The sequence below is a fragment of the Marmota flaviventris genome, chromosome 2 (genome assembly GCF_047511675.1).
Source record: "Marmota flaviventris isolate mMarFla1 chromosome 2, mMarFla1.hap1, whole genome shotgun sequence".
Taxonomy (NCBI): Eukaryota; Metazoa; Chordata; class Mammalia; order Rodentia; family Sciuridae; genus Marmota; species Marmota flaviventris.
Window position 1 is genome coordinate 1724862 of NC_092499.1, and position 25922 is coordinate 1750783.

At 63.9% G+C, this 25922-nt stretch overlaps 1 protein-coding gene across 6 annotated transcripts; it reads left to right on the forward strand.

Moving 5' to 3' along the window:
- The first annotated feature begins 170 nt into the window (after positions 1-170).
- On the forward strand, positions 171-20332 carry Jag2 (jagged canonical Notch ligand 2). 6 transcript variants are annotated; one of them, XM_071607459.1, is made up of 26 exons: positions 171-253; positions 472-822; positions 7473-7530; positions 8938-9189; positions 9262-9322; positions 12175-12305; positions 12404-12523; positions 12677-12790; positions 12986-13099; positions 13239-13352; positions 13434-13480; positions 13578-13751; positions 14481-14631; positions 14718-14870; positions 14937-15050; positions 15184-15297; positions 15375-15488; positions 15581-15697; positions 15949-16099; positions 16173-16258; positions 16806-16919; positions 16993-17108; positions 17485-17733; positions 18240-18371; positions 19394-19550; positions 19698-20332. In XM_071607459.1, exons 1-26 carry the CDS (start codon positions 194-196, stop codon positions 20186-20188), a joined length of 3855 nt encoding a protein of 1284 aa, XP_071463560.1. In that variant the 5' UTR covers positions 171-193; the 3' UTR covers positions 20189-20332. The 6 variants fall into 6 exon arrangements, with proteins under 6 accessions (XP_071463560.1, XP_071463562.1, XP_071463563.1 ...); XM_071607461.1 differs by having other exon boundaries at positions 16072-16099; XM_071607462.1 differs by having other exon boundaries at positions 472-648.
- Positions 20333-25922: the final 5590 nt, after the last annotated feature.

Genomic DNA, 25922 nt, shown 5'->3' on the forward strand with positions numbered 1-25922 from the left:
GAGCCGCCGCCGCCCCTGCACGCCCGCCCGCAGCCCGCGCTCCCGGCGCTGCGCTCGACCCCGCCCGCGCCGCCGCCTGTGCTGCTGCCGCTGGCGCTTGGAGGGCGGGCGGGCAGGCGCTGGAGGCCGGCGCGGCGCCGGAGCGGGAGCGGGCGGCGGCGGCGGCGGGGCCGCGGGCGGGGTCGAGGCGGCGATGCGGGGCTGGGGGCTCCTGCCACGATGGCTGCTGCTGCTGCTGGCACTCTGGGTGCAGGTAAGCTGGGCGCACAGTGGCGAGGGGCGCGGACAGGGCTCACCGGGCCGCCCCTCGGGGCCAGGAGGGCGCCTCGGGGCCGCAGCGGTTCCGAAGCCCTCGGGGCTGCGCGCGGCTATCGGGGTGGGGGCGGGGCAGCAGGGCTGCCCCCAATCGGGCACCCGGCGGGCCGACCCCGGCCCGCGCCTCCCTCGGCTCTCCCGCCGCCTTATTTTTAGGTGGCGCGGCCCATGGGCTATTTCGAGCTGCAGCTGAGCGCGCTGCGGAACGTGAACGGGGAGCTGCTGAGCGGCGCCTGCTGTGACGGCGACGGCCGGACGACGCGCGCGGGGGGCTGCGGCCACGACGAGTGCGACACGTACGTGCGCGTGTGCCTGAAGGAGTACCAGGCCAAGGTGACGCCCACGGGGCCCTGCAGCTACGGCCACGGCGCCACGCCCGTACTGGGCGGCAACTCCTTCTACCTGCCGCCGGCGGGCGCTGCGGGGGACCGAGCGCGCGCGCGGGCCCGGGCTGGTGGTGACCCGGAGCCGGGGCTCGTCGTTATCCCCTTCCAGTTCGCTTGGCCGGTAGGTGCGCCCCTTCCCCACACCCTGTTCTCCACCACCACCCCCCCTCAGCGCTCTGAGCCCAGCTCGGCACTCCGGCACCTGCGGCCCCGCGGGGTACTGGCCGCGCTCACCCAGACGGGGCGGGGCCGGCAGGGGGCGCCCCGCGGCGGGCGGTCCCCAGGCGCGTGCTCTGCGGGCCGGTCCGCGCCTGGCCACGTGGGCGCGCAGGAGCCGCGGGGCCGACGAGCGCGGGCGCGGGGTCGCGGCGGGCAGAGCGGTCCGCGTGCGCGGCGGCCCTCGGCGTGTGCCTGCGACGCCCCGCTCGTGTCTGTCTGGGTGGGGAGGCGCGAGGCGCTCCGGGCCCCGGGCAGGCGGCGGAGGCATGTGCGTCGCGCGTGCTGGGGCCAGTCTGGGGCAGGCCCTGGCGGAGCCGCACCGGGCCCTTGGCCAGCCTGCACCCGCCCTGCAGTTTCCTGGATGCCCGGGGGCACGGGCAGGCGCTTGAGACCTGGGTCGGGAGGGCCTAATGCATGTGTGTTGGCGGAAGTCCCTGCTGCTGGAATAAAGATGCCCAGAGGAAACAGTGGGCCCCAGCGCTCTGACCCTCAGTGCTGTGATCCTTGTGGAGCTTCTCGTTTGTGTTTTGATTTTGTTATGTTTTGGAGGGTGGGAAGCTGAGGCTAGGGGGCGTTTTGTCTTCTTTGGGGTCGGCCAGACAGACAAGAGTCCCGGCCTGGCCATCCTGGGCATGCTGGGAGGAGGACATGGGGATCCTGCTTTGGGAGACAGGCCTTTGCCCATGGCTGCCTTGGGCAGTAGGGTGCAGAGGGCTGAGGCATCAGAACTTGTAGGTTCTTATCTGCTTGTTGGCTGTCTGCAGGCCTGGAATTGAGTGGGGGCAGGAACTGGAATGGCTGTTGAGTAGGTCTTTGCTGTGGTAGGGGCAGCTGGGGCCTGTGATTAGGGAGTGGACAGAGCAGGTGCCCCGGGACTCAAGGGCCTTTCCTGGCTGTGGTCTTCTGGGTGGCCCAGCCACTGGGAGGCATAGGAGTGTGTCCACCTGACGTCCTGGGCCTTAAAGAGCCTGGAAATTGGGGCCAAGCATGATCAAGGCTGGCCAGCAGGCTCTCCCCTGTGCCCAGGCTGCATCCCCTCTGTGGGCTGCCCTGCTTTTCTCCATCTTCACCCTTCCTGGTCCTGCCCACACTGGGGATGCCTGCCTGCCACAGCCCCTCCTGCTCTCCCCTACCACTCAGCATCCCTGGTATTCCTTGACCCGGAGCCCTCAGAGTGGGGAATGTGTCCCCAAGATGCAAAAGGTCAGGGGCAGGCATGGGCGGGCCCCGGCAGTTACCACCAGCCCAGCCCCCTTCGCCCCCACAGCGCGCATCGGGCAGGTCTGAGCAGGGCCCGCAGCCTGTCATCTGCACTTGGGCTAGAGCCAGCACAGCTCCAGATCGCTACCTGAGGATGTGTTTTCTGCTGGAGTTGGCAGCAGTGGCATGGGGGCAGGGAGGCCCTGGAGGAATGTGACGGGCCAACGCGTGTCCCTCGTGGCTCTTTGCCCTGCCAGGCGGCCAGTCTGTGTGGGATGGGATGGGGCAGGCCCTCACCTTCCCTGGTGTCTGGGCCTGGGTCTCAGTCCCACCTTGCCTCCCATCCTCCTGCTTCCAGTTGCCTCCCTCAATGCTCCAGGAGGGCCAGGGCCATGGGGTAGTAGCACGCATGGCAGAGACTCTGCTCCCCTCTCCCCTCCCGCCATGCGACCCGGCTGCTAGGCCTGGAGCTGGCATGGTGATGCCAGCACCCTGGTATTTCCGCTCAGCCAGCAGCAGCCCCGCGGCCACACTTCTCCAGCTTGCCACAAGTTCAGCTCTGTCCTATGAACTGGGGTGCACTTGGAATCAAGGTGGCCACTGGGGCACTTGGCTCTGAGTCGGCTGAGTGAGGACTGACTAGGCTCCCAGGGACTGAGGCAGGTGCTTCAGCCTGGAGGGTGGGGCAAAGTCCTAGCTAGGACCAGCGGAGACCCCTGGGCTCCTTGGAAGAGTGGGTGTGAGGTGGGCCTCTTGAGAAATGAGACAGCCGTGGGAGGTCGACTGGAAGCTACTTTGGACTCTACACATGACCTTGCTTGGGGCTGTCTGTGGCCTGTGGCTCCATGTTGGTTTGAGGTTCAGCCTCTTAAAGTTGATGAGCCTGGGGTGTTGGATGTGGAAAGGTGCAGCCCTGGCTGGCTGCACGTGTGTGGGGGCTGTCTTCTTGTCCCTGCCCCACCTGTCTTTCAGAGCTTGGTGTCATCCTGGGTTGGTCCTGATGCCTGGCCTGTGGCTGTTCACAGGTGTGAGTGAGTACTCTGTGTGGCAGTGGCCAGAGGAGGGTTACAGAGGAGCAGGAAGCTTTCCTGTGGGGCCTGGTGGATTAGGGGAGGTATAGGGTGGTCAATAGTTGGCCCTGACCTGGACAGCCAGGGTCCCACCCTGCAGAGGACTGACCAGGGAGGAGACATGGTGGTCCAGCTGGAGGCCACTCCTGCTTGGCTAGCCCACCTTCTGAGCTCAAGAGCCCTGTCCAGAGTGAGGTCCTGTCCCCAGTCTGCTTCCTTGGAGGTGGACCCTTCTGGTATGTGCACTGCAAGTACCAGAGGGCAGCTGCCGGTGGTGGCATGGCAGATCATGGGCCCCGGGTAGGTCTGGGGGTGTAGGAAGACCCGGGTGGGCAAGGGCCCTGCAGATGCCAAGGAGGGCTGGGGCTGGCTGTTTCTGGTGACTCCAGGAGCTGAAATCCGTGGCCATTAGCAGTTTGGGTTCGGCTGTCCTCACCAGAGGTGGATGAAGCAGTGCCTTCTACTAGGACCCTAGGAAAGGCACCCAGCTTGGTGCTGCTGCAGCCCCAAGCCTGGCTCCCAGCCTTCCCCTCCCCCACTGGCTGTTCAGCAGAGAGCCCAGGTTCCCAAAGGCTTAGGTGTGCTTGGGGGTGGGAGGAGAGGACTGGCAGGGTTTTCAGGACCAGCGGAGACCCCTGGGGAGGGGCTCTGTGGCTGGTTGGGGCCATGAGTGCCAGGGGCAGGACTGGTGGGGTGTGGACACAGGACCCAGCCCCAATGCATCCAACTGGCCACGGAGGCCCAGCCTTATGAGTCCCCAGCCAGGCTGTGCTGATAGGTGCTCCAGAGCTGCCCTTGGCAGGTGTGAGGTCCAAGCTGCCCTCTGCTTTGCCTGGAGCTAGGGGCTGGTGCAGCACTGGCCTCTTGCTCATCCTGTCCACCTCCATGCGCCTTCTCTGCACACAGGAGGTTGGGGTGGGGTGGGCACTGCCCTGTCTGACCCTTCCACACCTTCTCAGTTGGGACCAGGAGTCCTGCTCAGGGGGGTTTCGGGGCAAGCCGAGCTCTGCTTTGCACCCGGGAGGAGGAAGGGCTGCCCAGCTAGTAGGGGGTTTGCAGATGGCTGGGGCTCTTTCTCTGGGCCTTAAGGGTGTAGTTGGGGAGAAAGTGAGTTGCAAAGGTGGGTGTGCGGGTACGGCTTGGCTGGGAAGGGATCGCGGCTCCCAGGCGTCTTCCTGGATGTTCTGTGGTGTCTGCACTGAATGGGGAGTGGGCTGGGCCGGTATGGGATCCCGGAGAGCCAAGCCAGGGCCTGACCTGAAGGCCGTGGTGCTGACAGAGGTCCTCAGTCACCAACCTTAGCTGGTCGCCAACCTCAACTGATTCCTGTACCCATGCTCAGCCTGAATTAGGCCGCTTCTCTCCTTTAGTGAGGGCCTGGGAGTGTGAGGGGCTCTCAGGCTAGTCACTGGTGGGTCCCTGGAGCCTGGGGTGGGGGCCCTTCCCCGTCCCTTGGATGACAATGTGGTGGAGGCCTGAGCCTCTCCGAAGCTCGGGTTTCAGGAAATGTATCTGCTGGGAGCTCCTGGCTCTGGCACCTGGCGCTGTGCTCTGGGGTCGCTGGGCATGTGGAGAGAGCCAGGTGGAGGCTTGGGCCTGGGCAGTGAGCCTGAGGCTCTGTTGGCCTGGGTGCCTCTGGCGGTGGCCTTGGTGTGGCGCGCTTGTCCCACATCTGCCTTTCACCCCACCAGCCTTGTCTGGGGGTGGGATGAGTTTGGACTTAGCCCTGGGGCTCTGCACAGGGAAGAGGTCATCATGGGGTGGGGTGGGGTTGGCTAGGAGTGTGACCACGTGTGGGTCTCAGTCAGGCCAGGCCGTGGGAACAAGTGTGGCAAGGCCTTCAGTGATGACATCCTCCAGCTGGGGGCCTCAGGGGGCTGGGTTGGGAGGAGGCTCTGGGTTCTTCCTGCTTGTTGGGGAACCTGGGCAGGTGGGGGTCTCGGACCTGCACCCAGTCCACCCATTTCCCCTGCTGGTCCCAAGTCCCCATGGCCCCCTAGCCCCATCCCTTGGAACAGCAGGAACTTTCTGCATCCACTCAGCACCGTTGTTCCTTCTGTCCTGTAGGGTTCCACAGAACCCTGCCCCAGACCGCGGGCCACAGGTTGTCATTTGCAGGGGAGGAAATGGAGTCTTAGAGGCTGGTGGGTGGGAGAGAGGAGCTGGGAGGGCCTGCAGGGCCTGGCAGGTGGGCGAGAGGCAGGTGCCATCCCGCCTGCCGGCTCAGGTTCTCCCTGGATGACTTCCTGCCGCCCAGGTGTAGGGAGCCCATCTGGCGGGCGGTGGGGCCCTCTTGGGCGGCGGGCGGGCGGGCTCATGTCCCTGTGGGAGTGTGTAACTGGAGCCCCAGGCTCAGGCGAAGGTGGTGGTAATCCTACCTGGGCGGCTGGCGTGGGTTTCCTGGGAGCTGGGAGGAGCTCCCTGCTCACCCTGCAGCCCAGGTGTAGCTGGAGCTGCTGGGCCCTGGCCTGTCGGCGTGGCCCACTGGGTGGTCTCAGATCCACTCTGGCCCTGTCCTCACTCTTGGCCTTGATGATTCCATGTCCTGCCCAGTAACTGGAGCAACTGTGGAACTGTTGGCCTCAGACCCTCAGTGGCCTCTGTTTTGCGGAGTGTCAGTGACAAAGTCACCTGTGGCCCTCAGGTGTGGCATGCTGCCTGGTGCTGCCTCCCAGCCCTTGTCCTTGCTCTGAGCCCTGCTGTGTGGTCCTTCTGCTCACAGTGCCGCCTCATTGCCCGGCAGTCCCCGTCCCCCTGCCCCTCTCCAGGCCTCCAGGACAGGAGTTCTCCTCCGTGCTGGAGCTGGATTGGTCCACGCCTGATGTGAAAGAGTGCAGGGGACAGGTGGAGCCTGGGAATGGGCTGGAGGCCTCGACTGTCCCCAGGAGGCAGATAGGACTGCCAGGCAGAGGTGTCCAGGTGTAGGCCCCAAGGCAGACAAGTGTGTGCCCAGGTAGTGGCTGTGAACACGGGAGCCGTGAGCCCCAGGAGGTCTCTGTCACCAGGCAGACAAGGACTGGGCGCTTGGGGACTGCCTGGGTCCTATGGGTGGGTCTGGGAGTCCTCGTGGCTACAGGGAGCCCTGGGAGAAGGGCAGTTGCTGGCGCCTGGCGGGGAGGGGGGGCGTGGCAGGCATGGGGAGGAGAATTTAAGAAAGACTTAAAAAGTGGAATGGAGAGGCATGGTGAGCCCCACTGGGAAGCTTCTAGAAGGAGGCAAGGTGATCCCTCCTTGTGGCCTTGCTCCCTTGCTGGCCTAAGCTGTCCATATTTAGGTGTCACCAGGCAGGGGTCCCTGAAGCCAGGCTGGGTGGTGGAGGCTGAGCATGATTGGGGCTGGTGGGCACTGGGTTGGGGAAGCTGAGTTCTTAGGTGCCAGGCACGGATGAGGGTGCCAGGCTTAGGGTTGGAGTCAGTGGGAGGATGCGGCAGTGAGAGTGGGCCCTCTGGGGCTGTGTGGCTTCCCCGGCACAGCCCGACTGCAGGGAGGGGGTGCCTCCCCAGATGCCCTGTGCAGTGTCCCTTTGGTGGAAGGCCAGCAGGCCTGAGGTCAGACCTGCTATCCCAGGGACCCTGGCTTGATGGAGCCGGTTGACCCTGGGGTTGTTCATGGGTTCATGGTTGCCCTGAGGATGGTGCTGGGCAGTGTGGACGCAGCCACAGAGGGTCCCGGGCTGTACAAAGTACCTGAGGGGCAGTGCAGCCGAGCAGCTCAGAGCTCCCTCTGCAAGGCCAGGTCTGTGTTGCCAGAGTGACCGACACAGCTGCACCCATGGCTGGGCAGGAGGGCCAGATGGTGGGGCAGCTGCGGCCCTGGCAGAGTCTGTGCCGGGCAGGCCCAGGACCACTTGGGTCTCAGTTTCCTCATCTGCACCTGCCCGGGCCTGGGTGGACGCGTTTATGGGTTTTGCCTGTTTGCTGTGAAGCTGCTGTCTGGGGGGCAGCCCCTGAATTTGACCTGTGGGGGCGACTCCACGTGCCTGGTGGAGGGGCAGCAGGGCGGGCACAGCATGTCTGGCAATGGGACCTCGGGTGTCTTGCCATGGGGTGCTCTCATACGGAGCACACCTGTCAGGTCACCTGTGGGCTGTCTGTGCCACCGTGGCAGGTCACCCCCCTGAGTTCCCTGCTGACTGGAGTCAGCTCAGGATGGCTGGGTGTGGCCTCCGGGGCTCCGAGGAGGAGCTGACCTGTGTGGCCAGGAGGGCAGGGCTGTGGAGGTGTGGCCGGAGGGTGTGGGACGGGGGCTTCCTGGCTGGGGCTGACTGCACCTCTGTCTGCAGCGCTCCTTCACCCTCATCGTGGAGGCCTGGGACTGGGACAACGACACCACCCCCGATGGTGAGTGCGCCTGGGCGGGGGCCAGGAGGGTGGCTGCTGCAGGCTGCGCTCCCCGCTCGGCCGCGGGGAGGCCGGTAACTGGGGACGGAGCTGCTGTTCGGGGACCAACCTTTGTGCTTTGGCAGAGCCGTGGGGCACCTGCTCTCCACTCCCAGCTTGTCCAGCACCGTTCTGCTGCACGTGTTCTTCTGGGGCCCTGGTTGGTGACGCTGTGCAGTGGGGCACCCCTCAAGTGTCTCCCTCTGGTTTCATGGTCTCCTCCCTGGCCCTCTGTCCTGGAACGTGGGACCAGTGGCCCCTCTGCAGGCTGGCATGTGAGGGTCTTGGCCCTGTGGTATGAACAAATGGACAAGAGCCTCCCAGGCAGAGGAGCAGCAGGCATGGAGCCTGCAGGTGGGCAGCACCTGGCGTCCGAGGAGCCATGCCAGGCCCCTATGCTTGCAGGAGGACAGGGTCAGCAAGGCCAGACCCCAGCCTTTCCTTGTTGGCACCAGCTTAGGCTGCCCGTGAGGGTGGGCCAAAGGCAGGCAGGGTCAGGTGTGGCCAGGCAGTCGGTAGGAGCTGAGGGTGGGCCGGGGTCGCGGAGCGGGGCGAGGGGCTGGTGTAGTTTGGATGTACTGCACCGGGGGAGACTCCAGGCAGTGCTGTGTGGGCTGAGCCAGCCACGCCTGGGCCACCACTGATGAGGCTGGGGACGTGTGGAGGCCAGAAGCTCAGACCAGAGGTGGACAGAGGCCCAGGCAAGTTCGTCAGGGTCCTTGACAAGGCTGGCTGGGCTGAGGGTGTGAGGCCTGGCGGGGGGTGGGCTGGCTCAGGGGAATGATGACCCCAGACTTTGTTGAACATGGCGAGGGCCAGGTGGGGTCTGAAGGTTCCTTGATGCAACCTGGTGCGAAGGCAAAGGGAAAGGCATCACAGAGTGTCCTGGCTCAGGGTGCCCCCGCCCAGCAGCTGCCTCCAACGTGAGACCCAGCTGCGGGGCGCCTGACCCCCCTGTGTCTGGGGTCCAAGGCAGGCTGTTTTAAGTGGTGGCTGCTGGGAGATAGAGGCTGGGGCTAGATGCAGCACCAGTGGGTACTGGCATTGGGGCAGGGCCATGTGGGGCAGTGGGGCTCAGGTGTGGGGACTTGGGCTCCTCATGGCCTTGGCTGCTGTACTGGTGGGCCCCACCCCACTGGTGTGCGGTATGTGTCCAGGGGGAGCTGGGGGTGGGCCAGGGCAAGGTGGGCACCCCTGGGCCCTGAGCTTCCTGCCTGGCTGGAGAACGTGCCCAGCTGTGGCAGCGTCTGTGGCTTCCTCTGCTGCCCCAGTGCCTCTGAGGCCACCAACGGGTTGGTTCCTTGGGCCCATTGCCTCTCCTGGGGGAGGCAGGTACTAGGCTGCTGGCTGACTCTGCTGCCCCTGCAGAGGAGCTGCTGATCGAGCGGGTGTCCCACGCGGGCATGATCAACCCCGAGGACCGCTGGAAGAGCCTCCACTTCAGCGGCCATGTGGCGCACCTGGAGCTGCAGATCCGCGTGCGCTGCGATGACAACTACTACAGTGCCACCTGCAACAAGTTCTGCCGGCCCCGCAACGACTTCTTTGGCCACTACACCTGTGACCAGTACGGCAACAAGGCCTGCATGGACGGCTGGATGGGCAAGGAGTGCAAGGAAGGTGAGGGCCGCGGGCAGGGGCGGGTGGGCCGGGCGGGCTGCTGTAGCCATGCCTCCGCTCCTCTGTCCACAGCCGTGTGCAAGCAAGGATGTAACCTGCTCCACGGAGGATGCGCAGTGCCTGGGGAGTGCAGGTGAGCCCCGCGCCGCCCTCCGGCCCTCCCCTCACCGTCCACCACCTCCTGCGCCAGGCACCATGCTGGGTCAGCCACTCGCTGGAAGAACAGGTCATCCTGCCCTGTGGGGCATGTGGCTATACAGGGCCTGAGGAGTGTCTGGTGGTGGCTCCATGGAACCACAGAGGCCTGGGGAGGACAGCCAAATGGTCATGCCCCAAGGGTCAGAGGCCTCAGAGCCACCAGCAGACTGGGAGTCCACAGTACAGGAGGAACTCTGGGGAGCACCGGGGACCAGACTGGGGGAGAGGCAGCAAAGGAGGCCAGGGGGAAGGAGAGGCAGCCCGGTGGAACAGGGGGCTGTGGGGAGCAGGCTGCTGCGGGTTGTGGCCAGGTGGGTAGGGGGGTGAGGGCCCAGTGGGAGGTGGCCAGGCAAGCCAGTCCTGCAGGCTCCCTAGGGACCAGCGTTGGAAATGGGTTTGATACATGGAGGAGAGAGTGTGTGGGGTCAAGAAGGAGCCCCAGCCTATAGCCTGAGCTGGGCAGGCCAGCTGAGAAGCAGTGAATGTGGGCATGGAGAGGTCTGCCCAGAAATGGGCGCCTGTGCATACAGGTGTGGGCCCTGGGGCTGGGCAGATTGAGGGCGGAGACCAGGAGCAAGTCCCCACAACAGGTGAAGACACGCAGGTGTGGGGGCTGCTGCCATTGGGTGCAGACAGAAGAGGTCCTGGCTCGGTGGTGTGGGGCCAACGTGATCAGGGTGAGGGGTACTGGGCACCCTTCAAGGGCACTTTTGCCACTTTGTGGAGCAAGTCGTGGGCATGGGCTGGGAGCGTGGGCTGGGGGTGCTCCTGGCTGGACACGCACACTGTGGGTGCTGGAGGAGGCCCTGGGAGCCGCTGGAGCAGAGGTCTGCTGTTGGAGGGAGGCTGCGTGGAGCCTCCAGACGTCCTTGGAAGGGCTCCCCTGAGGGCCCGGTGTGCTCCAGTCCAGGACACTGAAGCAGAAAAGGTCACACAGCACCAAGTTTGCAGGGAAGGGACCTCAGGGCTTGGGGCTGGACTGGAGGTGCCTTGGCCGAGAGATGGATCAGTAGCCCCGCTCAGTCCCAGGGAGGGAGGGGAGCCAGGTTGGGGGCTGTCCCTTGAACATAATGGGGTTTCAGACTAGCTGGTGGTCTCAGGGCCCTGCAGGGAACACAGGAGGCTCTGGCCCAGAGTGAGCCCATGTCCTGTGAGGGGTACCAGGTGCCACATCCTGGGTGGAAGAGGACAGTGTGGCGTGAGGGGTGGCCTCGTGACTCAGCCCAGGCATGGCTTTTCCCCTCCACTTCAGCCCTCCCTTGTGACCTGTGGGTGGGGAACTCGGTCAGAGCCCTGGTCTCTGTGTGCAGTGCACCACTGTGACAGCTGTACCAGCGTCCCCGGTGGTTGGCAGCTGCGTGGCCTGAATGCCCAACTGAGGCAGGAGGAGATGGAAGAACAGCCATCCCCTCACGGCCACAGCATTGGGGCAGTAGGTGAGCCCCACCCACCCTCTTGCTGGCCCTGTGGTGAGGCAGCTGCTTCCAGCAGGCCAGGCTCGGGTTTCAGCGGAGGACACTCCCCTCCCCAGCCGGATGCTGCTGCGGAGACGGGAGATGGCTGAGCCTTCCTGCCGCCTCCCCAGGCCCTGGAGCTGCTGGCGGGAAGCTGCGTGGCGTGGGCTGCCCCGCCCAGGGCCAAGAGCGTGCCCTTGGGACCCACGAGGTCTGGGCTCCGAGCCCGGCCCTGCACTCCCTGGCGGGTGAACCAAGGCAAGTCATGGCCCCACCCTGAGCCTCATCTCCCAGTGTCACCTGGAGGGAGGACGCCAGGTGGGGCCCAAGGCCTCATGGACCTGCCCAGCGCATCCTGGGCTGGACCCTGGAGCCCCCTGCTCTCAGCCTCAGTTTCCCAACTGTGAGCCTGGGTGAGCTGGGCCAGTGGCCTCGGGGCCGAGGGCAGCTCAGGAAGGGCTGCGGTCTTTCCTCTTATAAAAATAACTCGTGGCAGGTGCCGGCGTGGAAGTGACGAGGCCTGGACGTCATTCCCGTCCTGTGGGACATGAGTGCTGTAGGGAAGGGCCCTGGAGTCCCCCTGGGGCCTGGAGAGCAGCCCACTGGGACCTGGGGCGTCTGCTGTAGGACCCTGGGCACTCTGACCTGGTGGCTCTGTGTCGCCTGCACACCTGAAGGGCTGCCAGAGGGGACACTGGCGGGCAGCAGGGGCGGAGCCCAGCCTAAGCATCAAGGCCTCAGAACCAAGGGGCCCTTGGGGCCGTTTTCCAGGGAGCTCCTCTGGTGCGGCAGCCTCCCCGTGTGGCCTTCAGCAGGGCTGCCCACGCAGCCTGTGGCCACGGCATTCCTGAGGCATGCCCTTCACGGGCTTCACTGAGACACAACTCCTGGCCTTGAGTAGCAGCAAGGTCATGTGCATGCCCGGGGTCACACGGCCAGGGTGGGCAGAGCCTCTCCTGATGCCTGGCCGGCCTGCCTGGGCCCCGTAGCAGCTGCCAGCTGCCAGGCCTGGCGCACCTGGTGAGTGGGAGCTGGTGTGCACGCCCCGGTGGGCAGGGCCTTCCTTTGCCGGCGCCTGTGCTTGGGGCTGGCTCAGGGTTGAGTCCCAGAATAGCTCGGGGAGGAGTGACGGGACAGCTGGGGCCGAGTGTCCACAGCCAGCAGCCGGGAGTGCCCATGGCAGTGGCTGGCCGGCAGGTTCCTAACCCCTTCCTGGCTTGAAGCCACTCTGGTTCAAAAGCCAGACCGCTGTCCCTGGGGTGGCCTGCATGACTGTCTGCTTCTCAGCCACTTTCAGCCGCCACTCATGGACCTTACACCTTGGCCTCCCTAGGTGCAGCTACGGCTGGCAGGGGAGATTCTGTGACGAGTGTGTCCCCTACCCTGGCTGTGTGCATGGCAGCTGCGTGGAGCCCTGGCACTGTGACTGTGAGACCAACTGGGGTGGCCTGCTCTGTGATAAAGGTAGCCTGGGGTGGGGAAGGGGCAGGGGTGGAGGCCAGACCCCAGCTTAGAAGTGGGAACTGCAGGCTCTGTCCCTGAGGAACTGTCCATGCCCCCAGACCTGAACTACTGTGGCAACCACCACCCCTGTGTCAACGGGGGCACCTGCATCAACGCTGAGCCTGACCAGTACCACTGCGCCTGCCCTGATGGCTACTCCGGCAAGAACTGCGAGCGGGGTACGCTGCCAAGCCACCCCAGAACTCTGGCCAGGCTGAGGGCTGGTCTCTGGGGAGCACTTCTTGGGCCTTGGGCCTTGTGGGCCGGGGAGGAGCCCTCGTGCAGCAGTGGGTCCTGGGTGCCACCCTTTCACCCCCACTTTGATTCTGCAGCTGAGCACGCCTGTGCCTCCAACCCCTGTGCCAATGGGGGCTCTTGCCATGAGGTGCCATCTGGCTTCGAGTGCCACTGCCCATCAGGCTGGAGTGGGCCCACCTGTGCGCTGGGTGAGTGCCCATGCATGTGTCTGGGGTGGCCCTGAGGGGTTCAGGGTCAGGACAGCACCTGGGGGAGAGCAGTATGGATGCCATGGCCAGGACATCCAGTGGCAGGGAGACCCAGGCATGTAGCCCTGCTTCCCACCAGGGGAAGCCCCTCCCCACACAGACCGTGCCACACGCCTTGCCTCTCCCCCTCCACAGACATTGACGAGTGCGCCTCGAACCCTTGTGCAGCAGGCGGCACCTGTGTGGACCAGGTGGACGGCTTCGAGTGCATCTGCCCTGAGCAGTGGGTGGGGGCCACCTGCCAGCTGGGTAAGGGCTGCCCGGGGCCACGTGCGCATGGACATCAGGCTGTGCATGTGGCTGCGGCTGCTGCTGGGCTGCGGGTGCCGGCTGCAGGGTGCAGTGAGCAGGTGGGGCCCAAGCCCCACGGCTCCCTTCTCGTTCACAGACGCCAACGAGTGTGAAGGGAAGCCGTGCCTTAATGCTTTTTCTTGCAAAAACCTGATTGGCGGCTATTACTGTGATTGCATCCCGGGCTGGAAGGGCATCAACTGCCACATCAGTCAGTATGGGTGGGCGCAGGCGGGTGGGGCTGGGGCATGCCGGGGGGGCCCCGACCCTGACCTGGACCCTCTGCCCCCAGATGTCAATGACTGTCGTGGGCAGTGTCAGCACGGTGGCACCTGCAAGGTAGGGCACTGTGGCCGCTGCCCCTGGGGCGCTGGGGGGTGGCTTGGGCGGGAGGGCTGGGAGGCACTTGCCTCATGGCCCTGCATGCCCCGCCCAGGACCTGGTGGACGGGTACCAGTGCCTGTGCCCCCGCGGCTTTGGAGGCCGGCACTGCGAGCTGGAGCGTGACGAGTGTGCCAGCAGCCCCTGCCGTGGGGGTGGCGTCTGCGAGGACCTGGTGGACGGCTTCCGCTGCCACTGTCCCAGGGGCTTGTCAGGGCTCTTCTGCGAGGTGAGCCCTGCTGCGAGCCGTGTTGCCACCTGAGGGACCTGCAGGGGCTGCAGTGGGAGCTCCCCAGAGTGGCCCAGGAGTGTCCCCCACACCTTGTCCCCTAAGTCCCTGAGAGCCTGACTGGGCAGGGTAGCCCCATCTGATGGAGGGGGCAGGTGGGCAGCCTAAGAGAGCCCCAGGTCAGGCAGGGTGCCTGGGCGCGAGGGTGTCATGGGTCACAGTGGGTCCTGAGCCGCAGTGAACGTTCCCTGGAGCCCCCCCCCCCCCCCCCGCCGCCTCGGCCCTGGCCACACTGGCCTCTGCTCTGGCCTTCTGCCCAACAAAGGCCTGGCTTCGGGTCTGTGAGCATGGAGTGACCCAGGGAGGGACCTGCAGTGTTGGCTCTGAGGGCGCCTGGCATGTGGGGTCGGGAGCTAGCCTTCCTGCCAGCAGGAGGAGCTGAGGCCGGATGCTGCTGTGGGAGGCAGAGGAAGCTCGGGCTGTGGAGGCGAGGGGCTGGGAGGGCCCTGGGACCCACAGGTGTTTCCGTCCAGCTGACGGCCAGTGTGGTCTCAAGCAGGCAGGCCTCCCTCCAGGCTCTGGCTGGCACTGCCCGGCCTGGGGCTGGTCATTTAGGTGGAGCAGTGGCCTGGCCTTGGGGCTCCCCAGGGATCTGCCTTCAGGTGAACACAGGCCTGGTGGTGCCCCCGTCTGGGCTGGGCTCTCACACATGCTCCACCTGGGCCACAGGTGGACGTGGACCTTTGCCAGCCAAGCCCCTGCCTGAATGGTGCCCGCTGCTACAACCTGGAGGGCGACTACTACTGCGCCTGCCCTGAGGACTTTGGCGGCAAGAACTGCTCGGTGCCCAGGGCGCCCTGCCCTGGTGGAGGCTGCAGAGGTGCAGGGCGCAGCCCTCAGGCCCAGTGGGGTCAGGGTGGGGCAAGCCCAGGCACCGCTGGCCTGACTGCTGTCCCTCTGCCACAGTAATCGATGGCTGCGGTTTGGAGGCAGGGTCCCGGGTGCCTGGCTCGAGGCCCTCCGGTGTGTGTGGCCCCCACGGGCACTGTGTCAGCCAGCCCGGGGGGAACTTCTCCTGTGTCTGCGACAGCGGCTTCACCGGCACCTACTGCCATGAGAGTGAGTACCTGCAGGGGCAGGGGGTGGGAAGGCCGGCCGCTGGGACTCACGGGCCCTCTCCCACAGACATTGACGACTGCCTGGGTCAGCCCTGCCGCAATGGGGGCACCTGCATCGACGAGGTGGACGCCTTCCGCTGCTTCTGCCCCAGCGGCTGGGAGGGCGAGCTGTGCGACACCAGTGAGTGCGGTCCCGCCCCTCCAGGGCCTGACTCCGCCCCCCGCAAGCCTGCGCCCCTCCAGGCAGGTGGGCTGGGGTCCTTGGCCCCTCCACCCCGCCGGTGCTCCCGCTGACCCGGCGTCCTCGCCCCCAGATTCCAACGACTGCCTCCCCGACCCCTGCCACAGCCGCGGCCGCTGCCACGACCTTGTCAACGACTTCTACTGCGCCTGCGATGGCGGCTGGAAGGGCAAGACCTGCCACTCGCGTGAGTGCGCGGCTGCAGCTGCCCGCCGGGACCCTGCCCTGGCCGGGCCTGCCTGCTGAGCCGCCGTGTGCCCGCAGGCGAGTTCCAGTGTGACGCCTACACCTGCAGCAACGGCGGCACCTGCTACGACAGCGGAGACACCTTCCGCTGCGCCTGTCCCCCGGGCTGGAAGGGCAGCACCTGCACCATTGGTAAGGAGCCCCCACCCGCTGCACACAGCCTGCCCAGTCCCTGCTGCCCCACCTGGGCTGGGGTCTGAGCCGACCGTGCCTCCCTCCCACAGCTGAGAATAGCAGCTGTTTGCCCAACCCCTGCCTGAACGGGGGCACCTGCGTGGGCAGCGGGGACTCCTTCTCCTGCATCTGCCGGGAGGGCTGGGAAGGCCGCACCTGCACGCACAGTGAGCTGGGGAGCGGGCTGTGAGGGACCACTTGCCTGTCCAGTGTGGGGGGCGGTCCACATCTCTCCATCAGTCTCCTATCCCAGACCTCCTCCTCCCACCACCCGCCCACACCCACCCTTCCCCCAGAAGTTCACCCCTGCCCAAGCCCTCCCCCTGCAGCTTAGGGCTCCTGCTCACAGGCCCCTTATCCACCTCCTTGGCGACCCTTCCCGGACTCTTGACTCCTCCACCGCTCTCCTGCCCCACAGCCTGGGGGGGCTGGTGTGGACAGTATCTGTCTGCCCATGAGCCTGGGCACCCAGGTCTGGCGTGGAGGTGTGCTGGGCAGGTGGCCACTGGACCAATGGTCTTCTCTCTTCCCTCAAATCCAGACACCAATGACTGCAACCCTCTGCCCTGGTGAGTGGCAGCCCCAGAGGTGGGGTGGAGGCTTTGAGGGAGGGACACCCTGATGCCCACCCTCTCCCTGCAGCTACAATGGTGGCCTCTGTGTGGACGGGGTCAACTGGTTCCGCTGCGAGTGTGCACCTGGCTTCGCAGGCCCTGACTGCCGCATCAGTGAGCAGCCTAGACGAGCTGGGTGGGCGCTGGGTGTGAGCTGCCACCTTGGGGGCCCCTCCAGCCAGCCTGGGTGTCAAGATTGGGGACCCAGACATCCACGTCTTGCTTCTCCTGCACCAACTGTGTGTCTTGTTGTGTCCTAGGGCATGCCCTCCAGTGACAAGTGGTGGCCCTGCCCTGGACCAATTGAGGGTCATGAGGGGAGGCAGGGGGCCATCAGGGCACAGCATAGCCTCTTAGCTGTGGCCCAGGGCCATTGTCCACCGGGTCTACCCTGGCAGTGGAGTGTCCTAGGAAGGCCTGGTGCCTGGAGACCCCTGTGCATCCCCGTCCCAGAGGCAGATGGAGGGCTGTGGGGGTGGGAATGCCTCAGGCTGGCGAGTGACAGTGGCAGCCGCTATCCCAGCTTAGGCTGCTGTGGGCAGGTGGCCCTGCTGAGGGAGCCTGGCAGGCCCAGGGCTGTTCCCATGGGGACCCTGCCCAGGTCCCAGGCCCTGCTCTGGTGCCAGCCTGTTGCCCCTGAGTGTCAGCCACTTTCTTGCAGACATCGATGAGTGCCAGTCCTCACCCTGTGCCTACGGGGCCACGTGTGTGGATGAGATCGATGGGTATCGCTGCAGCTGCCCACCTGGCCGAGCTGGCCCCCGATGCCAGGAAGGTAGGCTTGGTGGGGGTGGTGCTGGGCAGGGCTGGGCCCAGACACCCCCTGCGACCTTGCTCTTCTTTGGCAGTGATAGGGTTTGGGAGGTCCTGCTGGTCCCGGGGCACGCCGTTCCCACACGGGAGCTCCTGGCTGGAAGACTGCAACAGCTGCCGCTGCATCGACGGGCACCGAGACTGCAGCAAGGTGGGGCCCAGCTTGGAGTCATGGGCCTGCCCGCCCTGCTGGGTCTGCTGAGATGCTGACCCCCAGCATCCGCAATCCTAAGGCTTGCTCTGAGCTGTCAGGAGGCTGGGCGGGGGTGGGTCAGGGCTGGAGGTACCTACTTCTGAGACATCCTGGGAGGGCCCCTGGGCCCAGCCAGGCCCCACCCCTCCTTGTGCAGTTGGGGAAACTGAGGCTGAGCCTGGGTTCACAGGGCCACCTGCTCCGGTGGAAAAGCTTTCTGAACTGTAGTGTTCAGCCTGGCTCCTAGGGCCTGGATGGTGGGGGAAGGGCTGCATGGTGGACCCGCTGACCCAACCCTCGGTTCCTGTCCCCGTGATGTCCATGCCTGCCCCAGGTGTGGTGTGGGTGGAAGCCCTGTCTGCTGTCTGGCCAGCCTGCCGCCCTCAGTGCCCAGTGCCCACCCGGGCAGCAGTGCCGAGAGAAGGCCCCAGGCCAGTGCCTGCAGCCGCCCTGCGAGGCCTGGGGGGAGTGTGGTGCAGGGGAGCACCTGCCACCCAGCACACCCTGCCTGCCGCGCTCTGGCCACCTGGACAACAACTGTGCACGCCTCACACTACGCTTCGATGGTGACCAGGTGCCCCGGGTAAGTGGTGCACACTCCCACAGCCCAGGGCTGCCTGTGCTCCTGTGGACTCAGATGAAGGGGTCATTGCATCCTGGGTGCCATTGGTCATGGGGGAGGCTGGGAGAGCAGGTCCAGGCTGGGCTTCCTGTTTACCTGGCCATCTGGGTCCTGGACCACAGGTGGCTGCCCTGATCTGGGTTGTTGCCTGCAGCTTTGTGGATAGTTCTCCTTCCTGCCAAGGTCCTGCCCTAGTCGTCTGGGTGCCCAGAGCTGACCTGCCCATCCCCCTTGGGGTCTTAGAACCTGAGCCCCTCCAGCCCCTCCTCCCCTCCCCATCTCCCTGGGTGGACCTGCTGCCCCAGGACGGGGGGTGGGGGGCGGCGGCAGGGCAGGCCCTTTTGGTCTGCTCTGCTTCCCCTGGTAGGTTGCAAGGTGTGTCTCACCATGAGCCAATGGCCACTGAGGGATTGCTGGCCTCAGGCCGCCAGTCCCAGGCCCCACTCACCTGCTGCCCACTTTTGCAGGGCACCACCGTGGACGCCATCTGCTCTGGGATCCGCTCTCTGCCTGCCACAAGGGCAGTGGCCCATGACCGCCTGCTCCTGCTGCTTTGTGACCGGGCCTCTTCAGGGGCCAGTGCAGTGGAGGTGGCCATGGTAAGTGCATCCTGAGCCCTTAGGGGACCTGTGACATGCCAAAGTCCCTTGGAACCAAGCAGGCTTGAGGAGAAGTGTCAGCAGGGCAAGAGGGCAGAGCAGTGGGTACACAGTGGGCCTGGACGGCTATCCGAGTGCCCCTGGGAAGGGTGGGAGGGCAAAGGTTGGAGGACGTGATGACAGGATACCAGGATGTGCTAGATTGGAGAGACTGCAGGGGCTGATGGCTGTGGGAGGCTGTGAAGTCAGCTTGTTGAGGGCCAGAGGCAAGGGACAGGTCCAGAGCAGGTCCAACCAAACGCGGTCCACAGGGAGCTTGTTTGTGGGGAGGGCAGTGGCTGCCCTGTGTGGTGTGGAAGGAGTGAACAGAGGCTTTGGGGAACTCAGGTCTCAGTCAGGGCTGGGCCTGGGCTGCAGAGGCAGAATGGGCAGAAGTGGGTCAGCAGGTAGCAGGCTGGGCAGGTACTGGTCAGAGGCATGGACAGTGATGGCCAGCACCCCATCAGCTGGGCGGCAGAAGTCCTTTCCTGTGTGTGCTATCTGAAGCCACAGAGGTCGGGGCTGTTGGGCAGAGGGCCCTGGGTAGGGGCATGCCCTAGAAGAAGTGGCTGTCAGCTGGCAGCTGGTGGGATTGACCAAGGGGAAGGTTCCATAGGAAGGGATGCCCGACAAAGGGTGGGTGGTCTTGCTTGGTGTGGAAGGACAGTGGTCAGGGAGAGTGAAGGGTGGAAAGTTCCTGAGGTGCAGACTGGGTGCCAGCGAGGGCGCATGGGCAGAGGTCGAGGCCTGGGGACAACGCTGGTTTGCACAGCACTTGGGTCAGAGGCTCTTCTCCCATGAGCCCCCCACAGGGGAAGCCTTGGGCCCCAGGCTCCCTCAGGCCCTCACCACGGGCAGCACAGCCCTGGTCATGGCGCCCCCTGCTGGTGGCCCCCTAACCAGGGCCTAGGCCTTCTGGGGCAGGCTTCAGGGACAAGAGCAGTGTGTCCCCAGCCGTCCCCACAGGCCATCTTCTGCTGCAGTCCTTCAGCCCTGCGCGGGACCTGGCAGACAGCAGCCTGATCCAGAGTGCAGCCCATGCCCTTGTGGCTGCTATCACACAGCGGGGCAATAGTTCCCTGCTGCTGGCGGTCACCGAGGTTAAGGTGGAGACGGTTGTCATGGGCGGCTCTTCCACAGGTGAGCAGGACCCCAGACCAGTGGGAATGCACCAGGCAGATCAGGCTCAGGTGGCTGGGTGGGGGACAGGGAGCCTCCAGCCCTACCCTGCAGGAGTCTGCCGGGGGCGTGGTGCCCCAGCAGCTCCTCAGCCCCTCCCTCGCCCAGGTCTGCTGGTGCCCGTGCTGTGCAGCGTGTTCAGTGTGCTGTGGCTAGCCTGTGTGGTCATCTGTGTGTGGTGGACACGGAAACGCAGGAAAGAGCGGGAGAGGAGCCGGCTGCCCCGGGACGAGAGCGCCAACAACCAGTGGGCCCCACTCAACCCCATCCGGAACCCCATCGAGCGGCCGGGCGGGGGCCCAGGTGGAGGGAGCCACAAGGATGTGCTATACCAGTGCAAGAACTTCACGCCACCACGCAGGGCGGGAGAGGCGCTGCCCGGCCCCGCGGGCCTCGGGGGCGCTGGGGACGAGGAGGAGGACGAGGAGCTGGGCCGCGGAGAGGTGGACTCCCTGGAGGTGGAGAAGTTCCTCTCAAGTCAGTTCACCAAAGAGCCCAGCAGCTCGCTGGGGAGGCCTGCCCTCTGGGCCTCAGGCCCCAAAGTGGACAACCGCGCCGTCAGGAATGTCACGGACGTGCCCTGTGCTGGCAAGGACTAGGCACAGCCGCCCGCTGGCCGGGACCTAGGAGCCCTCGCCGGGGCCCCGCCACCTGCCAGCCACGGGAGGCCGAGGCCATGTGCATAGTTTCTTTATTTTGTGTAAAAAAAACCACCAAAAACAAAAAAATGTTTATTTTCTACATTTCTTTAACCTTGTATAAATTATTTGATGACTGTCAGGCAGAGAACAGCGGAGTATTCTCAGATAGTTGCTATTTTTGTAAAGTCTGCATTGCGCGTGCTGTGTGGCAGGAGCGGGCGGCGTGTTCCCCGGGTGGCATGGCCTTGGTCACCAGAGGCTGTGTGCTGTTTACAGAATCTTCTTTTTTATTCCTCACTTGGGTTTCTCTATGGCTCCAGACCAAAGAGCCCATGAGACCGTGGCTGTCAGCGTGGCCCCTGGCTATCTATCTGTGTGGCCTGTGGCTGTTGCTGGGACCCATTGCTGACAGTGTGGCCTCGGCTATCTGTATGGTCCATGGCTATGTGGTCCCTGGCTCTCTGGGTGACTCATGGCTATGTGGCCCCTGGCTCTCTGGGTGACCTGTGGCTGTGTGGCCCCTGGGTCTCATGGGGCCTGTGGCTGACAGTGTGGTCCGTGGCTATTGCTGGGACCCAGGGCCGACAGCGTGGCCTCTGGCTGTCTGTGTGGGCCCCGGCGGTTGCTGGGACCTGTGGCTGCTGGTGGCCGGTGGGACTGGAGGTCCTGCGTGACTGGGGCTGGGGGCAGAGCTATTGCCCGGCGTGGGCCCCGTCCGCCTGCCGTCCTTGCTGCCTGCCCTCAGATGGCCGCACTGTGCTTTCAGAAGTGCCCTTTCCCGCTGCTCGGTTTCCCCTTCTGGGACGCGGCAGCACTGAAGCTTGTGACAAGTGCCTTCACATAGACCCCCTGCAACTGTCAGCGTTCGCTGTGGGCGCCAGGCCGCTGCCCACCTGCTGACCCTGGCCCCTTGTGAAAGTGCATTTCTGTACATATGTACATATTAAATGAATCACTCTGTATATTTGATTTAATAACTTAAACGCTTTGGCCTCCCTGTTCTTTGGGTGCTGTTGCTTTTTGATTTGGAGTTGGGGCAGAGGTACAGGAAAGTGAGGTGTGGTGGGTGTCGGGCAGGTGGCCCTGGCCTGGAGTGCCTTGGTGCCCTGTGGTGGCTGACACAGGCTTGGTGGACCCCTCCTGGACGGGGTTTGGGTGCCTGGCATCCCACCTCCTAATAGCCAAGAAAGGGCTTTATGAACTATATACATAGCAATGCAAAAACACCTGGGTCCTGGTTAATCTCCACACTGCACCTGAGGGAAGGCACAGCCCTGTGACAGTGGCCGTGTGTCCGGCTGACCCAGGGCATCTCCCAGGTGTGCACAAGCTCTTCTGCCTCCTGCAAGGGGCAGGGGCTGGTGGAGGGTGAGAAGCAAAGCCAGGAGCCATGGCTGAGGAAGAAGGAGCCCCACAGGAGCCCAGGAGAGCGATTTCTCTGTGCATTTTGTTGGGTGACCTGACCTGCTGGCCACCGCGAGGGATTATTCTGGACACCTGTCCTTGGGTTGTTTCTGTGGGAATTCTCCAGGGATCCGCAGCTCTGACTGCCGTGAGCGTGGTCTCCATGTTGTGGCCTGTGTCCTCCTGCCAGCCGCTTCTCTAGGTGAGGCCAGGTCTGCAGGAACAGGCGCAGGAGCTGGTGGGGGAGCTTATTCACTGTTACCTGGACCCCAAGGGTAAGCCCTCCTCCTGTCTTGTCCCCAGGAGGAGCCATTGGGCAGTCCAGGTGGGAAGTCTGCCCTGAGGAGTTGTGTGTGGTTCATGCCAGGACTTGAGTGGACACGAGACCTGCATGCCCACCACCAGGTTGGCCAAAAGTATCCTCAGCTCTGAGTTTCCTTCTGAACGGTGTCTTCCTGACCTGGGGTCCCCTAGGTGCCTAGTAGAAACAAACACGACTCTGTCCTAGGCCTCTGCCTGCCTGCCTGCCCCATAAAGTGGTTTTTCAGTGTCAATGGGCAGAGCACAGCAAACCCTGGCACTGGGGGGGTCTGGCCGTGACCACGAGCCCCAAGGGCCTGCAGAGGCCTGGGGCATGTCCTTGGGCTGCTCAGGAGCAGATCCAAGGGCTGGGGTGTGGCTTGTGGCTGAGCGCTTGCCTAGCATGAAACCCAGGCCCTGGGTTTCATCCTCAGCACTGGAAAAAATACCAGATTATAAACAAGTGTGCTTTCTGTGCTCACAGGGCTGGAAGTGCTGATGGTCAACGAGAAACTTCAGCTGTTCAGCAGGTTTGAAAAGACCAAGTGAACTGTCTAGAAATGACAGTGCCCCAACCCCACCTCAAGGAGCAGTTTGGCAGCTACTCTCAGACCCTAAAGAAGAGAGAGCAGGTGAACCAGAAGAGCTGACAGGAGAAACCATACAGAATGCAGCCTAGAGGGACACAAAATGGAAAGTGGACGTGCAGACAAAGGCGGGCTGTCCTGAGGCATGTCACTGGTGGGGCACCTGTGGGAGAGTGTGGTGGGTAGGGCCAGGGTCCCTGAGCTGCCTGCTGGTGCACGTCGGCACACAGGCCTGCCACTCCCTCTGAGCCTGCCGTCCAGTGTCCTAAGCCCACCTCAGTTCTCCACATCCCCTGCTCAGGCCTGTCCTGGCCGGCTGCTGAGGAAGGGTGCCCTGCCTAGGTGACCTGATGCCAGCAGGGGTGGGAACAAGCTGTCCATGTGCTCTTCCCAGCCTGGCCATGGCCAACTCATGCAGGTGGCCACAATGAAGAGGCCCAGGCATGGGGCCCGGCGCATTCCACACTGGTCCTGCACTCAAGTCCCTCCTGGGTGATGGGCTCATTTTCATTTCCAGTGCTGGCCCCACTCTTGGTGAGGCTCTGAAGACTGACCCTGGGGAGTATAGCCCAGCTCTGCCACTCAGCCCCCAGAGTGCAACCACCCTGCCAGCTTGAAGCTCAGCGGCTTCTTCCCTCCTGGGGTAAGAAGTTCACCTCCAGAGAGGGCCTCCCTGCTAGCAAGTCCATCAGAAGAAAACTCGCTCACCCAAGCTGGCTGCTCACTGCCCCCGAGGGTGGTGCTGGCCCCCAGGGTTCACCTGGCCAAGAAGAAGGCAGTGGTGGGAAATGTTGGTGCCCGAGGCCACCTGAGTTGGCTCGTGCCACTCCCACAGGTCCTGCAAGCCTGAGGTCATCCCTGTTGCCCAGTTAGGAAGGACAAGACACTAGGAGCAGTTTGGGGCCCAGCTGCAGATAGCTATGCCACCATCCCTGACCCCCCTCAGCAGGGTGCCTCTTCCAGTGGTGGTCCCTCCCATCTGGTTTCCCCTGGCTGGCAGGCCTGGAGGTCTGGGCAGGGGGGTGTCTGTGGAAAGATGGGGCAGCTCCACCATCAAGGAGCAGGTGCCCAGCCGCCCTGACCTGGAACAGTGGGTTTAAGAGCATGAGGCCAAGTCTGAACCTAGGCATGGGACTTCTGAGAACTGACCAATGACCAGGCTGTCCTGTGCCCTTGGACCTGCTCCAGCTGGGGTCTGGTGGCTGCGTGACCAGCACAGCAGGAGACTTCGTTTGTGCTGAGGATGCAGACGCTGGGCAGTGGGGCAGGGAGGGTGGGCGAATCCCTTAAGGGGATGAAGAGCAGGACCTGGAAAAGAGAGGGGTCCCCGGGTAGGCAGCACAGGTCGGGTAGCCTGGAGGGCGGCTAAGGCTCCTCGTGGTCAGGTGGGGGCTGGCTGCATGGCTTCAGGGATGGGGAAAGATCTGGGTGCTGCTCGGGGAGCCACAGAGACCCAGTGGTGGGCACCTGGCTGGGATCTGGGCAGCAGGTGCTCAGTCCTCAGCCAGAGGACACAGACATGCCCCACCATGTCCCCACCACTGCATGCAGGTGAGTGACCAGTGCTCAGTGGCCAACACTGCCAGTCCAACGCAGGGCAGGGCCTCACACACACACCTGGAATGCCTGGCTCCTGAGCTGGTCAGGTTGCCTTCCCCGTCCCCTGTGTCAGGGCAGGGCAGTGACTGGGACTGGATGGAGAGGGCACCCCACAGCTGGCTGTGTGTGGGCAGCTCTGAGGCCCTGGAGCAGCACCTCTAGCACCCACTGCCACTAGAGCCACATGCCTGGCTCCTCCTGGCTGGCTGCTTCCTTGGCATTTGGCCCTGGGGACCAGGCCAGCTGGTTCTGCCTGGCGACAGCTCTTGTCTCCGAAGAAACCGGCCCCAGGGTGCAGAGAGGAGGTTCCACACGGGAATCTGTCCCAGGGCGGCTAAGCCCATTAACTCCTGCAGGCCAGGCCACATGCAGCTGGCATGGGCCCCGTGGTGGCCATAGGCTCAAGTCCAGCTGCCCACGTCCCAGCTGGGCTCACCCCTTCCTCATCAGACCCCCAGGCCTAGGTCCCCCAAGGAGCCCCGGTCAGCATGACTAAGGAGGGTCTCAGATGGGGAGCAGTAGGGATCACAGACCCTTACACCAACGGGACAGGCCTGGGAGGAAGGTGTGCCCCTGACATGCTGTGGCCTCTGGCCCCAGATGCTTGCTGCAGAGGTAGCCAGGGTGTGGCCTTGGGGGAGCACTCCAGAGGGGGCGAGATCCTGAGGAGGGCACGCACATGGAGTGCAGGTCAGGGGAGGCCTGGTTGTCCAGCAGTGGGCCTTAGGAGGCCACAGGCAAGCTCTCCTTCCTGGGGGGGTCCAGCTAGCCCAGGGCTGGAGGTGTGGCCCTCAGGGATCCCTTCTTCATGCAGCTTTTCCACCTGGTGCTGACCCTGGAGGGAGCTTCTGCAAAGAAGCCAGGTGGCAAGGCTGACCCAAGATGGCCGGGAGGCTGGCCGGGCCCCAAGCCCATGGTCATCATCTTTATTATTCCAATGGCCCCAGGTCACTCCCTTTCCTAACTAGAGGTCTTCGGGTGGTCCAAGGGCCTCCACCCAAGGCTGGCTCTGGATGAGGTCAGGAGATGGGCCTGAGCAGGCCCCACTGTGTCCATGCAGGGCAGAAGGCTTTGCATTGGGTGTGGTGAGCTCAGAGCTCAGCTCTCTTGTTTTTTAATTAGAAATTGTTATGGGTTTTTGGTTGCCTTTTCGGTCTGCGATCCATTTTGAGTTGGTTTTGCATATGGTGAGTGCTGTGGACCACAGGTCTTTTTACTTCACACGGATACTCACTTGTTATGGGCTGTGTGCTAGAAGTCTCCTTTCTCCACCCTGTACCTTCACACACTTGTTAGAAGTCACACGATCTGCACGCCCGTAATCCCAGCTGTTCTGGAGGCTGAGGCAGGAGGATCGCCAACTCAAAGCCAGCCTCAGAAACTTAGCAACTTAGTGAGGCCCTAAGCAACTTAGCAACATCCTGTCTCTAAATAAAATATAAAAAAGGGCTGGGAATGTGGCTCAGTGGCTAAGCCCCCCCTGGGTTCAATCTCCAGTACCAAAAAAAAAAGTCACACGATCTTTTTGACTTTGTGACAATAGCACATTATTCTGATTACTTTAGCTTTATCATAAGTCTTGACATAATCTTTTTCCTCTTTTTTTTTTTTTTTTTCCTTTTTCTTTTGAGATAGGGTCTCAAAAGAAGGCTGGCCTTGAACTTGCTTTGCCTCTTGAGTCGCTGGGATCGTAGCAACTGCCACAAGTCTTGAAATCAGATTCTGGGTTCTTTTCCACGGCTGTTCAGGCCACTCTAGGACCTTGATATCTCTATGTGAATTTCAGAGTCAGCTTGCTAATC

Excerpts from the sequence above, each read along its gene's own strand:
- Jag2 (XM_071607459.1), top strand. The coding sequence starts at position 194 with ATGCGGGGCTGGGGGCTCCTGCCACGATGGCTGCTGCTGCTGCTGGCA. Across the intron at positions 13,100-13,238 it reads GGGGGCCACCTGCCAGCTGG|ACGCCAACGAGTGTGAAGGG; the intron begins GTAAGGGCTGCC and ends TCTCGTTCACAG. Across the intron at positions 15,051-15,183 it reads GGGCGAGCTGTGCGACACCA|ATTCCAACGACTGCCTCCCC; the intron begins GTGAGTGCGGTC and ends CCTCGCCCCCAG.